Source organism: Mustela putorius, unplaced genomic scaffold (genome assembly GCF_011764305.1).
Source record: "Mustela putorius furo isolate JIRA1106 unplaced genomic scaffold, ASM1176430v1.1 tig00003903_pilon_pilon_pilon, whole genome shotgun sequence".
Lineage (NCBI taxonomy): Eukaryota > Metazoa > Chordata > Mammalia > Carnivora > Mustelidae > Mustela > Mustela putorius.
Window position 1 is genome coordinate 585,228 of NW_025422051.1, and position 17,924 is coordinate 603,151.

The 17,924-nt window shown below is 37.2% G+C and overlaps 1 protein-coding gene across 1 annotated transcript; it reads left to right on the forward strand.

The window, feature by feature from the left end:
• Window positions 1–8,028: 8,028 nt before the first annotated feature.
• On the forward strand, window positions 8,029–9,674 carry LOC101683672 (succinate--CoA ligase [ADP-forming] subunit beta, mitochondrial-like). The gene has a single exon (XM_045068409.1). It carries the CDS (start codon window positions 8,062–8,064, stop codon window positions 9,436–9,438), a length of 1,377 nt encoding a protein of 458 aa, XP_044924344.1. The 5' UTR covers window positions 8,029–8,061; the 3' UTR covers window positions 9,439–9,674.
• The last annotated feature ends 8,250 nt before the right edge of the window (window positions 9,675–17,924 follow it).

Here is a 17,924-nt window from a genome sequence, read left to right on the forward strand (position 1 = left end):
GGTGTTCATTGTGATCTGTCCCTTTTCATTCATAATTTTATGAATTTGAGCTTTCTCTCTTTTTTTTGGATTAGTGTGGCCAATGGTTTATCGATCTTATTGATTCTTTCAAAAAACCAGCTTCTAGTTTCATTGATACCCCTTTATTATTTTTGTCTCTTTTAACAGTTTTTGTTTTAAAGTCTAGCTTGATATAAGTATTGGTATTGTGGCTTTCTTTTGACATCCATTTGCATGATACATGTTTCTACATCCTCTCACTTTTCATCTGCAGGTGTCTTTAGATTTAAAAGGTCTCTTATATGCAGCATATAGATAGGTCTTGTTTTTTTTTTTAATCCAAACTCTGTCACCCTATATCTTCTCACTGGAACATTTAGTCCATTGACATTCAGAGTAATTATTGATAGATATGTATTTATTGCTATTTCATTACTTGTTCTGTGGTTGTTTCTGAAGATTTCCTCTGATGTTTCCCTTTCTCTTTCATGTTGTGTTGATTTTCTTAATAATATACTTGGATTTCTTTCTCTTTTTTCCTTTTACATTTACTAATGGTTTTAGATAAATGGTTACCATTAGGTTTGGATATAATCTCTTCTGCATATAGCAGTCTATACTTAGTTGATGGTCATTTAACTTTGAACCCATTCTTTTTTCCTCTCCTCCCCACATTTAGGTATATGATATTATATTTTATAACTTCTTCTTGTCAGTTACTTGACTGATTTTTATAGAAATATTCATTTTTACCACTTTTATGTTTTTCCTACATTTATGCTGTCACTTTTGGTCTCTCTCTATCATTCAAAAAGTCCCCTTTAATATTTCCTGCAGGGCTAGTTTAGTTGTCATAAGCTCCTTTTGTTTTTGTCAGGGAAAACACTTTTTTAAAAAAAGATTTTATTTATTTGACAGATAGAGATCACAAATAGGCAGAGAGGCAGGCAGAGAGAAGAGGGGAAACAGGCTTCCCACTGAGCAGAAAGCCCAATGTGGGGCTTGATCCCAAGACCCTGGGATCATGACCTGAGGGGAAGGCAGACTCTTAATGACTGAGCCACCAAGGCAACACTTCCCTTCTATTCTTAATGATAGTCTTGCTGGGTAGAGTATTCTTGGCTGGAGATTTTTCCCATTCAGCACTTTGAATCTATCATGCTGCTTTCTTCTGACTTGCCAAGTTTCTGTTGAAAAATTTCCTGCTAGCCTTATGGGCTTTCTCTTGTGAGCTGCTGACTTCTTTGTCTTGTTGCTTTTAAGATTTTTTCTTTTCTTTTTTTTTTAAGATTTTATGTATTTATTTGGCAGAGAGAGAGAGAGAGAGAGAGAGAACGCGCACAAGCTGAGGGAGCAGTGACAGAGAGAGGGGGGAGAAGCAGGCTCCCCACTGAGCAGGGAGCCTGATGTAGAACTCAGTCCTGGGACCCCTAGGATCATGACCTGAGCTGAAGGCAGCTGCTTAACCAACTGAGCCACTCAGGTGTCCCTAAGATTTTTTCTCTATTACTATATTTGAAAATTTAACTATCATATGTCTTGGTGTTTATTTGCTTTTGTTGACTCTGTTGGGGTTTTCTGTGCCTCCTGGATCTGGGTATCTTTTTCCTTCCCAAGATTACAGAAGTTTTCAGATATTATTTCTTCAAATAAATAATCTTCCTCATTTTCTCTCTCTTTTTCTTCTGGAATTCCTATAATACAAATATTTTTACCTTTGATGGAGTCACTGAATTCTCTGTATATTCTCATTTTGCATTTTTCTTTTCTCTCTCTTTTATTTCGGCTTGATTACTTTCCATTACTGTCTACTAGGCCACTGATTCCTTCCTCTGCTTCTTCCAATCTACGGTCCATTCCATCAAGTGTGGTTTTTTTTTTTTTATTTCATTTATTGATCTTTTTATCTCTCCCATGTTATTCCTTTTCTCTGTAGTGGGTCTCTCATGTTTTCCACTGTTTTCTCAAGTAAGGCAAGTATCCTTATGATCATTGCTTTAAATCCTTTATGAGGCATTTTACTTATATTTAGTTCACTTAGACCTCTGGCTCTGGCCTTGTCTGTTCTTTAATTTGGGATAAATTTCTCTATTTTCTTGTTTTGTTGGCCTCATTGTATCTATTTCAGTGTATTAAAGTCACTTGTGTCTTCTATTCTTGAAAGTAGCAACTTTGAAGAAGTAGTTCCGGAATACCCTCTGTTCACCAGAATCTGGCACTTCAGGAAAGTATCCTATGTGTGTTGCTTATGTCCTATTTTTGTGTCTATGTCGCTTTTCCTTTCAGTGCAGTTTTTGGCACTGATTCTGTGTCTGCTGTGGACTGTGCTTGCTCTCTGTAGTATTCATGGGATCCAGGCAGGCCAGCTCTGGAGCAGGGAGGGTAAGCCGACCAGGGAACTTGAAAGTAAGATGGCAGTGTTATAAGATGTGTGCTGGGCCATTAGTCCTATGCTAGATCCTTTGAGGTACTACAGTGCCTAGGGATTCATGCTGGGATCGCCAGTTGTGTATGTCTGGGGGCAGTGCACAGCAGTGGCTGGGGCATGCAGCTGGGCATGGTGTGGTGTTTTGGCTCAGTGTGTTGGCTGGGCAAATCACACAAGTGTGGCTGGGGGTAGGTGACTTGGTGCATTGTGCAAGGGCATCTGTGGGTGCCTTGCTGGGCATAGTGCATGATGGCAGCCAGGAGTGTGTAGCTGGGTAAGACACAAGGGTGTCTGGGGGCATACAACTAAGCCAGGTGTGGTGGATGTGTGTGGTGCTCAGTGGCAACTGTGCACCCAGCAGCTGTGCAGGGCACTTGCTAGGCTTTAACCAAATTTGCCCTGAGCCCAGGGCCAAGGTCAATAGATTTGGTGTGAATGAGTCCTCAGAACTCTTAGGGGGCACACTGTCAGGGGGTTAGGTAGCAAGTTTCTGTGCAGTCCTGCCTTCTGCAGATATCTCTGTGCTTATGCTGGAGGATGGGGGAAGATAATGACACCTACCAGCTCCTTGCTTTTTGGAGAGGTCCCCCAATGTGCTCCGAAATCAGTATGAACAGATTTGTCTCCCATTTATCCTGGGATAAATTTTTATGTTGCCTGTCTCTTTAAGGGTGGCAACCCAGGTATCACGTGTTTTCTGAGTGCACCCATTGCTGAGTCAGGTGACCTCCAAAGCTCCAGGTTCCAGGGCCCACTGGTTTTTACAGACTCATGGAATTCAGGCTCTCTGCTAAAGCCAAAGGCTACAGGGATCAGTCTTCCTAGTGTGAGCTCCCTGATGCAAGTGCTCATTTCTCTGTTCTTTCCTCGCACACAGCTCCCTTTCTCCTGTAGGCACTCTTACTCCATCTTTCTGACCTTCTTAACCATTCAGATGTAGCTTCTTCTCTGTAGTTAGCTGTGGAGTTTGTTCTGCCAGTCTGGATGATGGTACCTAGTTGCAAATGTGGGACAGGGTGAGCTCATAGTACTCCTACTCCACTATATCTCAAGCCCCTATTTGTGTTAATATTTTAAAGGTTTGGTACAATTCACTACTGAAGTCATCTGGTCCTGGGTTTTTCCTTTGGGGATGTTTTTGATTAGCACTTAAATCTTTTTTGCTTATTATAGGTCTGTTCAGATTTTCTATTTCTCAAATCAGTTTTGGTAGTTTCTAGGAATATGTATATTTCACCTAAATTGTCTGGCTGGCATACATTCTTTCATAGGGTTTTCTTTAAAGATTGTATTTATTTGTATGACAGAGAGAGAGAGAGAGAACACAAGCATAGGGAGTATAAGAAGCAGGCTCCCCAGTGAGCAGGAAGCCTGATGTGGGACTGGATTCCAGGACCCTGGGATCCTGACCTGAGCCAAAGGCAGATTACTTAATGACTGAGCCACCCAGGAGCCCCTCATGGTGTTTTCTTATAATACTTTTTATTTCTGTAAGGTCAGTAGTGATGCTTTGCTTTCATTTCTGATTTTAGTTATTTGCATCTATTCCTCTTTTTAAAATTGCTCATTCTAGCTAAAGGTTTGTCAATTTTATTGAGCATTTCAAAGAACCAACTTTTTTTCCATTGACCTCCTCTACCATTTTTCTATTATTTTATCTATTTCTGGTCTAATCTTTATTATTTCCTTCCTACTACTAGCTATGGCTTCAATTTGCCTTTTTTAGTTCCTCAAGGTGTAAAATTAGGTTATTGATTGGAGATATTTCTTCTTTTTTAGTGTGGTTGTTTACAGCTATAAATTTCCTGCTGAGAACTGCCTTTGCAGTCTCTGCTAGGTGTTCATATGTTGTCTTTTCTTTTCCATTTATCTCTAAGTATTATCCATCTTCTCTTGTGGTTTCTTCTCTCATCCATTAGTTGTTTAGGTGTGTGTTAATTAATTGCAACATATTTGTCAACCTTCCATTTTCTTTTTGTTATTTCTACTTTCATTCTGTTGTAGCTGGAGGAGATGTTTTGTGCAATTTCAGTCTTTTAAAATTTATTGACATTTGTTTTGTGGACTAAAATATGGTCTATTGTGGAGAATATTCCATATGTATTTGAAAAGAATAAGTATTTGGCTGCTGTTGGGTAGAATGCTCTGTATACATTGTTCTGTATACATGTATACAGAACATATAATGTTCTGTATATAAGTGGGTCCACTTATACACAGAATTTTTTAAATAAATGAACTATAGTACCGAAAATGTATTCTCCTTATGATTTTGTTAATAACATTTTCTTTTCTCTGTTTATTGTAAGAATACAGTGTACTATACATATTACATACAAAATATGTGTTAATCAACTGTCTATGTTATTGGTAAGGCTTCCAGTCAATAGTAGGCTATTAATAAATAAGTTTGGGGAAAGTCAAAAGTTTTGTTTGGGTTTTCAACTGTGTGGGTGATCAGCACCCCAACCCCTGCATCCTTCAAAGGTCAACTGTATCTCTGTTAGGTCTAGTTGATTCATAATGTTGTTCAAATTCTCTATTTCCTTCTTCACCTACTCTCTAGGTGTTCCACCCATAATTAAAAGTATGGTATTGAAGTATCCAACTACATATTATTCTACAACTATTTTTATTTGTTTATTTGTTTTATTTTTTTAACATATAATGTATTATATGTTAATACAGGGGTACAGGTCTGTCAATCATCAATCTTACACAATTCACAGCCCTCACCATAGCATATACCCTCCCCAATGTCCATAATCCAGCCACCCTATCTCTAGAACTATTTTTAAGTGAGCATATAATTTTAGTATCTTTTTGGTGGATTAACCCTTTATTCAATATATAATGTCTTCATCTCTTGTAGCAATTTTTGATGTAATCTATTTTATCTGATATTATTATAGCCAGCTCTCTAAACCTTCTCACTTTTAATTTATTTTTTCTTTTGAATTTAAAGTGTATCTTTTGTAGACAATACATAGTAGGATTCATGTTTCTTGTATCCATCCTGCCCATCTCTGCCTTTAATTCAAAAGTGTAATGCATTTTACTTTTAAATTAATCACTGGCAAGGAAGTGCTTACTTCTACCATTTTGTTTTTTATTTTCTGTATATCCTATACTTTTTGTTCATCATTCCCTCAATTACTGCCTTCTTTTGTGTTTTTTTTAAATATTCAGTTTTATCCCCTTCTCACTTATTTTCCTGCATAATTTAAGGTTATTTTTTTAGTTAGCCTAGAGATTGCAATTAACATCTTAAATTTATAACAATCTAATTTACATTAATATCAGCATAGCTTCATTATTACACAAGAGCCTTGTTCCTATACAACTCTGTTCTTACCCCATTATGTTGTTATTGTTACATATTACATCTTTATATATTGTATCCCCATCAACAGACTTATAGTTATCATTTTATACATTTATCTTTTGAATAATATAGAAAAACTAGGAGTTACAAACCAAAAATACAATAGTAATAGCTTTTATATTTATCTACTGTATTAGATTCCTAGGGCTTCCATAAACAAATTACCAGAAACTTAAATTTGTGTGACTTAAAACAACAGAAATTTATTCTCTCACAGTACTGGTGGCTGGAAGTTTGAAACCTGGGGCAAAGAGCTATAGTGCTTAATAAGGCTCTTTCTTCATCTGACACTCACCTTCAGCTGGATTCCACAGACAATTTTAGACTACTAGACTTGAAGGACACAGTAAGGGGTACAGAAGTCACACACAGGTTTTCTTCCCAATCATTTACCCATTCCTGGCTTAAAAGGGAATATGGAGAATAAGACAGCAGTGTGTATATACTCTAGGAGGGGAAAATACACTCATCTCATTGGGAGATATAAAATCTGAAAAGCAGAGAAATATGGAGTATGATGGAGAGTTCTGCATTCCTGTGGAATGAGGAAATTTGTGAGCTAATGTTAAATGCATAGATCCAGAGAATTTCCATAGAACCACAGCCCTTCTTCCTCTCTGTGCTACCCAGCTACTGACAGATATGCATTGGGTGGAGAGGTGGGGTAGACAAAAATATCTCTTCCACTTGGTTACACTAAACTATTCAAATTCAGAGCCATCTTCTGTTTATTGCAATGTTGTTTTGATAGGATCCTACTGCAACTAAGACATAATCACGGTGGTCCTGGGGTACAATGGACACAGACTGATAGAGACTAGTGGTTTTATCTTTTACTTATTTCCATATAATTCCTAGGCATACCTAACCTGATACAAAACATATAACATTCAAGTAAATTGTAATAAAATATGCTGTAGTCAAAAAAATCAGTAATGCCAGGAATTATTTAGGTCCATTGGTGCAGAAATTTTAAAAGACACCAAAGGAATTGCTCTGCACAAGTGGCTGTATCTCTTCTCATGCTTTTATGTCTACTTTTTCCATGGTCTCAATACCAAAGTTTTTGACTACACAGTATCCATTCCTAAAAAGACAAAACTGGAGTCATCTGAACCCTGGGAATCCTGGAGTTAGTCACTTTAGCCATGAATAGGCAGAGACTGAAACAAAACTCTTACCTGCAGTATTTGGTTACACGTTCCAAGTGCAGGTAATCCCAATAGGTTTGCAATGAAAGCTTCTCTAGGAATCATCTAAGCACCTGGAGATGACTGGCAGACCCATGCTATCTAATGATTTTGCCACAACCTCACTGACAGTTTCAGAAACAACAGTATCTTCAGCTGGGTAGGTAAGGGTCTAAAAAAAGGGGGGAAAAGAAATTAGACTCAATTTAATGTTCATTTCCCATCTCACTTATCCCCCAGGCATTAGCACTGTGAAGTTCTATCTGACTTACCAACTGAGGTGCCAGTAGCAGTAACATCAGCAAAACATAGCATGATTCCACTAAAGTACAATATGTAGGTAGTGCCAGAAAAGAATCCTGGCAGATATCAGCTGAACTGTCATTTTGGTGAAAAGTGGTAGAGGTAATAAGCCTCCTTATACTCTGTAGCCATTTTTGAGATTACTCCTTCTAACAGACATTAAGGATTTGATACATTTCTGGTGTGTGGGAATCCATTTCCCTCTACCTCTCTGACCAAAACCCCCTGTCCTCTCGTTTTCTTTACCATCTTTCTGTCGACACTCCCAGGGTGAGATAAAAGCACTAGGTTCAAGGTCAGTTTTCTGCTTACTGAACATAAAAGCACTCAAATCCACAAAGATGAGAAAGTGATAAAAAGCATTTAATGAGGCAACAACCCATTGTGTAGGGACACCATCTTTTTCCTCCACATTAACTCTAGTTGCCAAAAAAAAATCTACTTACAAATGAAATTGCATGTGGAATAGATGGAGGATAGATTGAGATGTATATACATTGAGGGTGGGGTGCATGTGTAAATACACACACACTCATACATACATACATACTCTGGTTCTAGGTCTGTTTAAAACTTTATAGGGTAGTGAGAAATAGTCTATTATCTCTGGAACTCCATTTATATCTGTTGAACAAAAGAATGAGCAGAGAAGGCATGGAGCTATGAATCTCTGGGACAAGTCATAGTAAAATGAAGCTTAATAGAGGAGCATTTCGGCCGAGGGGACGGGGTCTGGCTCAGAAAGGGCGGCCTCCATGTTCTACAGCCGGTTATTGGCTACCACCGCACTTAGGAGCCGTGGGTCCCGGCCTGCGCTTCGGTCCGCCGCCCAGGTTCTGGGAAGTTCTGGATTTTTTAACAACCATGGACTCCAAATACAGCAGCAGCAACAAAGGAATCTCTCACTACATGAATACATGAGTATGGAATTGTTGCAAGAAGGTGGTGTCTCCATTCCCAAAGGACATGTGGCAAAATCACCAGATGAAGCTTATGCAGTTGCCAAAAAATTAGGTTCAAAAGATGTTGTGATAAAGGCACAGGTTTTAGCTGGTGGAAGAGGAAAAGGAACATTTGAGAGTGGCCTCAAAGGAGGAGTGAAGATAGTTTTCTCTCCAGAAGAAGCAAAAGCTGTTTCCTCACAAATTATTGGGAAAAAGTTGTTTACCAAGCAAACAGGAGAAAAAGGCAGAATATGCAATCAAGTATTGGTTTGTGAGAGAAGATGTCCCCGGAGAGAATACTACTTTGCAATAACGATGGAAAGGTCATTTCAAGGTCCTGTATTAATAGGAAGTTCTCAAGGTGGTGTCAACATTGAAGATGTTGCTGCTGAGACTCCTGAGGCCATATTTAAAGAACCTATTGATATTGTAGAAGGCATCAAGAAGGAACAAGCTGTCCGGCTTGCACAGAAGATGGGATTTCCACCTAATATTGTGGATTCGGCGGCAGAAAATATGGTCAAGCTTTACAACCTTTTTCTGAAATACGATGCAACTATGGTAGAAATAAATCCAGTGGTAGAGGATTCAGATGGATCTGTGCTGTGCATGGATGCAAAGATCAACTTTGATTCTAATTCAGCTTATTGCCAGAAGAAAATCTTTGACTTACAGGATTGGACCCAGGAAGATGAAAGGGAGGAAGGTGCAGCTAAGGCAGATCTCAACTACATTGGCCTTGATGGAAATATAGGCTGTATAGTAAATGGTGCTGGTTTGGCAATGGCCACAATGGATATAATAAAACTTCACGGAGGGACTCCAGCGAACTTTCTTGATGTTGGTGGTGGTGCCACAGTCCATCAAGTAACAGAAGCATTTAAGCTTATCACTTCAGATAAAAAGGTACTGGCTATTCTGGTCAACATTTTTGGAGTCATATGGCGTGATGTTATTGCACAGGGTATAGTTATGGCAGTAAAGGATTTGGAAATTAAAATACCTATTGTGGTTCGGTTACAAGGTACAAGAGTTGATGATGCTAAGGCACTGATAGCAGACAGTGGACTTAAAATTCTTGCTTGTGATGACTTGGATGAAGCTGCTAAAATGGTTGTAAAGCTCTCTGAAATAGTGACCTTAGCCAAGCAAGCCCATGTGGATGTGAAATTTCAGTTGCCAATCTGATTGGAGAACCCAGTGGATGGCTGAAGGTGTTAAATGTGCAATAATCGTTAAAAATACTGTGTTCTGTATTATTATTGTTCCTTTTCTCTTTAGTGTACGGAGATTATAATTGCCAGCTAGGCACAAAAACTTTTAAAAGCATTTGGTCTGCATTTAATTCTACTGTTCAGAGTGGGCTGTTTGTATAAAGAATGTATAATGCAGTGATCTAGTTTCTTTTATTGCAGCTTTCTTTTTCACTTCTATAGAATGTACTCGCAATATGACAGTTTATTGATAAAGTTTATTTTAAAGATTCAACATTCTTCATTGATGAGAGTCCTATGAATAAAATAAATATGAAGATAAAGCTTTATTCTTTAGTGTTAGAAATATATTATATCTGATAACTAGTCTCATTAGCAGAGCAATGTGTTAAAACAATGTTTTATATTAGAAGTGTTTATCTTCAACATCAAATACCTATCTAAATATATCAATTACTATTTATAAAAAGAGCTTTCAAACACTCCCCAAAATATTCTTTTAAGTAGGTCAGTGAAATAAATTGTTATTTGAACATTATTTTAAGCATTATAAAGCACTGATTACTGTAAGTCTTCATGATCCTGTGGTATTGATAAGAATGGGTAGGTTTGTATCAAATAAAGGTATATTCAGTAAGGACTTGGCAGACAAAATTAACAATGTCAATTTAAGTTAATAAAAATCTCCCAATGTGACTTGGAAAAAAAAATAGAGGAGCATTTCCGGAATGGTGGAGCAAGGACCACCAAAAATCAACTCCTCAATAAAATCAGTGAGGACAGCAAAAAACAAACAAACAAACAAACAAACACTTTTTCAGAACTCAAGAATTAAAAGCTTGCACCAATTCAAAGATGATTTATTCAAGAAAAATGGCTGAACATCTATGACAAGAGTGAGCTTTGGGACGTTTTAGCTTGCCTTATTCCAATCTCCTCAGATCCACAGTAGCCTTGAAAAATAAGAGCCTGACAACACTGGTAGTTGTGAAAATCAGTAGTCTAACAGCCCCTGGAGGGCAAAGACCAGGTTTGACAGTTTGAGGTTCCCCAAAAGTTCCATTTCTAAAGAATTGTCACTGACTTGTATGGCAATTCTTGGAAACACCCACACTCATGACTCATCTTTATTTGACCTGCCTCAAAGTCACCCCATGCAAAAAGCCCTTTTTGTTTTGACAGACCTTATTATTTTAGAGCAGTTTGGGGTTTAGAGAAATACTGAAGAGTTAAGTACAGACAGTTCCCATATACTGCCATTCTTTCCTCTGCCCACTCCACAGTTTTCCTCTATTATTACATCTTGCATTAGTGTTGTGCATTTCTTACGATCAAGGAACAATACTGATATGTTATTATTAAAATCCATAGTTTATAAAGGGTTCTCTCTTTCAATTGAAAGAGAACATTCTGTGGGTTTTGAAAAATACATGTCATGTATCTACCTCTTCAGTATCATACAGAAAAATTTCACTGCTCTAAAATTCCCATGTGCTCTATATATTCATCCCCCCTTCTTTTCTTCTGATCTGATGACAATCACTGCTCTTTTTACTATCTGTGTAATTTTGCCTTTACCTGAACGTCATATGAATGGAATCCTACAGTATGTAGCTTTTTTAGATCAGCTTCTCCTCTTAGTGTTTGTTTCCTCCATGTCTTTCATGATTTGATAGATTCTTTTATTGAGGAATAATATTCCATTGTATACATCTAACAAAGTTTATCCATTTAACTATTGAAGGACATCTTGGCTGTTTTCAAGTTTGGGCGACTATGAATAAAGCTGCTATAAACATGAACATGCAGGGTTTTGTGCAGACATTACTTTCCAACTCATTTAAATAAATAAGAAGTGTGATTGCTGGATTGTATGGTGAGACTATATTTAGCTTTGTAAGAAATTGTTAGATGGTCTTCCAAAGTGGCTGTACTGTTTTGCATTCCCTTTCTGAACCAAGAAACTGTCTATCCCCAGACCCATCTAAGCAGACACATACCCTCTTCCACTAGCAAGTTATCTCCTTCCTTCCAGAAGAATGTGTGAGGTGTGTGTGTGTGTGTGTGTGTGTGTATAATCTTACTTCAGACTTGAGAAAGAATGCTGAGATGAACATAGTATTTCAAAAGAAAAGAGAACCCATAACATACCATCAGCCACAAATGACTCCATCCTGCCAGTGTTTTCCTTGGGTATTCTGACAACTCAAGGCTTAGTTGTCAGGGGAGGGGGGATAGGATACTTGGATGCGTATAGCCATAAGGCAGGATTCTACCAGTATAAGCTAGGAAGAGGAAGACTGTAGTGGAGAAAATTCAGAATCAAGGGTCACATGACTACAGGGACCAGCTCAGATGCACGCATGTGTACCTCTAGTCATATATCTTACTTATTTTTTAATTGGGTTGTTTTCTTACTGTTGAATCTTAATAGTTCTTTGAGTGCTTTGGATAAAAGTTCTTTATCTAATATGTATTTGGCAAATATTTCCTTCTACTCTGTGGCTTGTCTTTACATTCTCTTAACAGTGTCTTTTGCAGAGCAGAAGTTTTAATTTTAATAAAATCCAACTTAGCAATTTTTTCTTTCTTAGACCATGCTTGTGATATTATATCAAAGAAGTCATCGCCACAGCATCAGACAGATTTTGATTAGGATCTGAATATCTACTCACTTGCTATGCTTTGTGACCCTAGGTAAGTCCAGAAACCTTTGTTTCCACAAATGTAAAATGAGATACTTGTTCAAGCCAAGATGAAATCTTTTTTATTTCTTTTTAGCGTAACAGTATTCATTGTTTTTGCACCACACACAGTGCTCCATGCAATCCATGCCCTAATACCCACCACCTGGCTCCCCCAACCTCCCTCCCCCCACCCCTTCAAAACCCTCAGATTGTTTTTCAGAGTCCATAGTCTCTCATGATTCACCTCCCCTTCCAATTTCCCCCAACTCCCTTCTCCTCTCCTTCTCCCCTTGTCCTTCATGCTATTTGTTATGCTCCACAAATAAGTGAAACCATATGATAACTGACTCTCTCTGCTTGACTTATTTCACTCAGCGTAATCTCTTCCAGTCCCATCCATGTTGCATCCTTTCTGATGGAGTATGATGGAGTATGATGGAGTATGATGGAGTATGATGGAGTATGATGGAGTATGATGGAGTATGATGGAGTATGATGGAGTATGATGGGTATGCATCCTTTCTGATGGAGGCATAATACTCCATAGTGTATATGGACCACATCTTCCTTATCCATTTGTCCACTGAAGGGCATCTTGGTTCTTTCCACAGTTTGGCGACCGCAGCCATTGCACTACTGGGTATTTACCCCCAAGATACAGATGTAGTGAAAAGAAGGGCCATCTGTACCCCAATGTTTATAGCCAAGATGAAATCTTATATGAAAATCCCTAAAATGTAAAACAAAATATATGGGGCAGAGTCATCACTAAGCCAAAAGCTACCTAGATTTTCTATATTATATTCTTAAAATGTTTTAGTTTGACATTTATATGATCCATTTTCAGTTAATTGTTGTGATGGGTATAAGGTCTTTGTCCAGATTTCTTTGCATGTGGTTGTACAGTTATTCCAGCATAATTTGTTGAGCGATTATCCTCTATCAATTGAATTAGCTTTGCATCTTAGTCAAAGATCAGTTGACTATATTTGCGTGGGTCTACTTTGGGGCTATTCTGTTCCAATGATCTGTTCATTTTTTTTTTTAACAATACCACACTGTGTTGATTACTGTAGCTTTAGAGTAAGTATTGAAGTTGGGCATCTATGAAAAATCATAGCTACCATCAAACTTACTGCTAAAAGACTGAATATTTGCCTCCTAATATTGGGAACAAGAACGTCTGTTCTCACTACTTCTATTATCTTTGGAGGTTCTAACCAAAGTAAAGAAAAAAAAAGGCACCCAGAAAGAAAGAAAGAAGTAAAACTATATTCAACAGATAACATAAACTTGTATATAGAAAATTCTAAGAAATCCACCCAAACTGTTGAAGCTAGTAAAGGAGTTCAACAAAGTTGCAAGGTACAAGTTCAATGTACAAAAATCTATTTTAATTCTATATACTAACAATTAATGGTCTGATAATGAAATTTAGAAAAATTCCTTTTATAATAGCATCAAAAATAATTAAAAACTTAGAAATAAATTTAAAGTGTAAGACATATACTGAAAAATGACAAAATGTTATTGGAAAAAATTAAAGAAGGTCTAAATAAATGAAAAGACATCCTGTGTTTACAGAGCAGAAGACTTAATACTACCCAAATACTACCCAAAATTATCTACATATTCAATGCAATCCCTAATCAAAAAAGAGGTGGTATCTTTTCAGAAATTGAAAAGCTGATCTTAAAAATCACATGGAAATACAAGTGACCCAGAATAGCCTAAACAATCTTGATGAAGAAGAAACATTTGGAAGAATTACATTTCCCAGTTTCAAACCTTACACAAAGCTACAGGTATCAAGACAGTATTATATTCTGTTGTAAGAATAGACATGTGGATCAATGAAACAAAATTGAGAGTCTAGAAATAAACCCTTATATTTATGGTCCATTTTCAACCAGAGTCCCAAGACAATTCAATGGGGGAAGATTAGTTTTTTCAACAAATGATGCTGCAGCAACTGGATATTCAGGAGCAAATGAATGAAGTTAGACTTTCCCCCTCACACTATATTTATAATTAACTAAAATGGATTAAATGCTACAGCTCAAATTATCACAAACTTAGAAAAAGACATCAGTGTTCATCTTCAGGGCCTTGATTATTCAATATTTTTATTTTTATTTTTATTTTTATTTTTTTTCCTTCATTTTTTTTTTTTTATTTTTTATAAACATATATTTTTATCCCCAGGGGTACAGGTCTGTGAATCACCAGGTTTACACACTTCACAGCACTCACCAAATCACATACCCTCCCCAATGTCCATAATCCCACCCCCTTCTCCCAAACCCCCTCCCCCCAGCAACCCTCAGTTTGTTTTGTGAGATTAAGAGTCACTTATGGTTTGTCTCCCTCCCAATCCCATCTTGTTTCATTTATTCTCCTACCCACTTAAGCCTCCATGTTGCATCACCACTTCCTCATATCAGGGAGATCATATGATAGTTGTCTTTCTCTGCTTGACTTATTTCGCTAAGCAGATGACACCAAAAGCACAAGCAACAAAAGATGAAAATAGTTGATTTGTTTTCCAAATTAAAAACTTTTGTCTTTCAAAGGGTACCATTAAAAAAGTTAAAAGAAAATCTGCAGAATTAGAGAAAATGTTTGCAAGTCATACTTCTGATAAGGGACTAACATCTAGAATATTTAAAAAAAGCCTTTTACAATTCAATAATAAGAGATAACTCAATTAAAAACTGGGCAAATGACTTGAATGGACACTTACTGAAAGAAGATATGCAAGTCTCAAATAATAAGTACATGAAAAGATTCTCAACATCATTAGTTATCAATGCAATGAAAACCACAATGAAATACCACTTCACTTCCACTAGCACAGCTAAAATTAAAAAAAAAAATCAATAAGAAGTATTGGTGAAGATGTAGAGAAATTGAGACCTTCATACATTGCTGGATTATAAAATGGTATGGCCAGTTTGGAAAACAGTTTAGCAGTTACTCAAAATGTTAAAAAGAGTTACCATAGGACTCAGCATTACTACTATATATTATATATATATATATATATGAAGATTGAAAATATAGGTCCACACAAAAACTTGCCCAAGAACATTCATGACAGCATTATTCCCTTTTTGTTTTTCTTCCAAGTTTTTAATTCCAGTTAGGTAACATACAGTGTAATATTAGTTTCAGGTATAGAATCTAGTGATTCAACACTACATACAACACCTGGTGCTCATCACAACAATATAGCATCATTATTCATAATAGCCAAGAAGTAGAAACAACTCAAATGCCTATCAACTGTTGAATGGATAAAGAAGATGTAGTATATTCTACAGTAGAATTTTATTTATCAATTACAAGGAGTGAACAACACAAATGAACCTTGAATGCATTATGTGAAATTGAAGTCAGTCACCAAAAGCCAAATATTGTATTATTTAACTTATATAAATATCTACAATCCATAGACAAAGAAAGTGGATTAGTGCTTACCAGGGCCTAGGGTTGGGGTAGAGGGATGGAGATTAATGGCTACTGGGCAAGGGTTTTTTAATGTGGTAAAGTTGATTGTAGTGAATTTTACCCAACTTTGAATATACTAAAACCCACTGAATTAAACACTAAAATGGTATGCAAATTATATCTCAATAAAACATTTCTATTGTTTTTTTCTTTTTAAATGGGGTGAATACCTCCTGTTTCACAGTGCTGGGAGAACTAACTGAAGATATATAACCTTCTTTTACAAAATGAAGTACCCAAGTATTTGGTGGAACTGAAGATAAATTTCATGTGCTTCCAGCTTGGCCCATTGGATACAACATACTACCAAGGTAAATGCAACAGACCTCCAGGATCAGAATTAAGCTTAAATGTCTGCTCCTTTTACAACCATACATTGAATGAAGTTCTGATCTATTCATAGGGAAAGCTGGGACAAGGTGGGCTTTACTCCCTGCTTTCCCTCTCTGGCCCAAGTAACCATTTCTCCCCACCCACCTGGGCTGAAATACTCCTACATACCCTCCTCCACTAGTAAGTTATTTCCTTCCTTCTGAGAGAATGTTTGAGACTATATATACATACATATATATGTATGTATGTATATGTATATATTTTATATATGTATGTATTTTACTTCAGACTTGAGAAAAAAATGCTGAGTTGAAAGCAGTGTTTCAAAGGAAAAGAGAATCCATAACACCAGCCACAAACGACTCCATCCTGCCAGTATTTTCCTTGGGTATCCTGACAACTCAAGACTTAATGGATAATGTGGCCAGTTAACCCTGAGCCTTCTGTAAAAATACTGTTTCAGATGTATTTAGGACTCATAAAGCTAGCAGACCATGATTTTCTGGAAATTCTGAGCACTGAAATGCTGAATTCAGAATCTGGTCCTGAGAACAAGGTCTGTCTTCAGGCCTGTTAGGTATTTGTGTCTACCCCAAGCAGGCTAGGGAAATATCTAGACTGGAAGTGCACATTTATTCTGTCAACTTGCCACATATTACAATGATTCTGAAACTGCCTCATTCAGGAACATAGCTGTCACATTCTATTGCAACTTGGTTGATGGTTTTGAAATAGTGGGGTACAAAAATAATCTTTATGTACAAGGGATATCATATTACATTTATTCCAATGGAAAATGAATGAAATGTGAGCATTAAAATGTTCGTTAGGAAGAGTATATCACAGAAAGAGTCACTGTCTTGTGTTTATATTCCTTGAAGATCTACTATGTGCTGGGATCCAGTAATATGGAAATGGGTAAAACAGTTGAAAATCCCAAAAGCACTTCACCTTTGGCAACAAATACAGTTACACTAGAATGTGTTAAAAGAAAGCAAATAGTACTTATGTGAGTACAGAGGTAGGGCATGTACCCAAGTCTGGAGTGTCATGAGGGACATTCAGGAAATAAAAAACATCTGTACTGATTCCTAAAGATATGATAGATGGATAAAAGGATGTTTAAAAAACAGCTCCTCCAGAAGAATAAAATTTCTATATTTATAGATGTGTAAGATATTTTATCTAGCCAGAACCAATTATTGAGAAGGGAATGGTAAGATGAGTTAATCTGATAGATAAATGAAAAAAATGGTGATGGTGGGGAAGGGGTTTACATTTGGCAAAGATATGCACCTACCCTAAATCAGTCCCATCCCACTGTGAATGGTCATAAGACTAGTCAAGGAAAAGTTGGGCAGGGTAGATGCCTTACTGGGCTTCCTCAAAGAGACCCCTTGGGAAGGGCTGATCACTAGCAGTTTTGCCTTTAAGGAGAACCTCATAGGAGTCTGCAGCCCTACCCTTGGACATTAGGATCGAGCTCCAGACCATAGTTAAAGGGAACAAAGGAAATAAATTCCTTCCACCCACTCCCAATCCTTCAAACATTCAAGATTCTCTTCAACAACAAAAAAATGATTTATTTGTAACACAGCCCAGTCTCCATCGCTTAAGCACAGTACAGGAGTAGAAAAGAGTCACACTGCAAGCATCATTTAGTCTAAAGCAGGACTTCATGCCTCCCCAAACAGCAAGCCCATCTCCCCACAGAGATCCAACCCAGAGTCAGATTGAACTCACAAACAGGCAAGGCTAGAATGAAGTTGGTCTCAGGCTTCAGAACATCTCACCCTTCCCCCAAAGCCCTTCAAGCTTCTGGGATGAAACCTTCTACTCCTCCACCCCGACCAGGCCAACTCCTAGCCTCTGAGCCACCAGGGAGATTTTTTTAAATGATAATTAACAGAGATTTAAGTATTATATAAAA

Excerpts from the sequence above, each read along its gene's own strand:
- LOC101683672 (XM_045068409.1), top strand. The coding sequence starts at position 8,062 with ATGTTCTACAGCCGGTTATTGGCTACCACCGCACTTAGGAGCCGTGGG.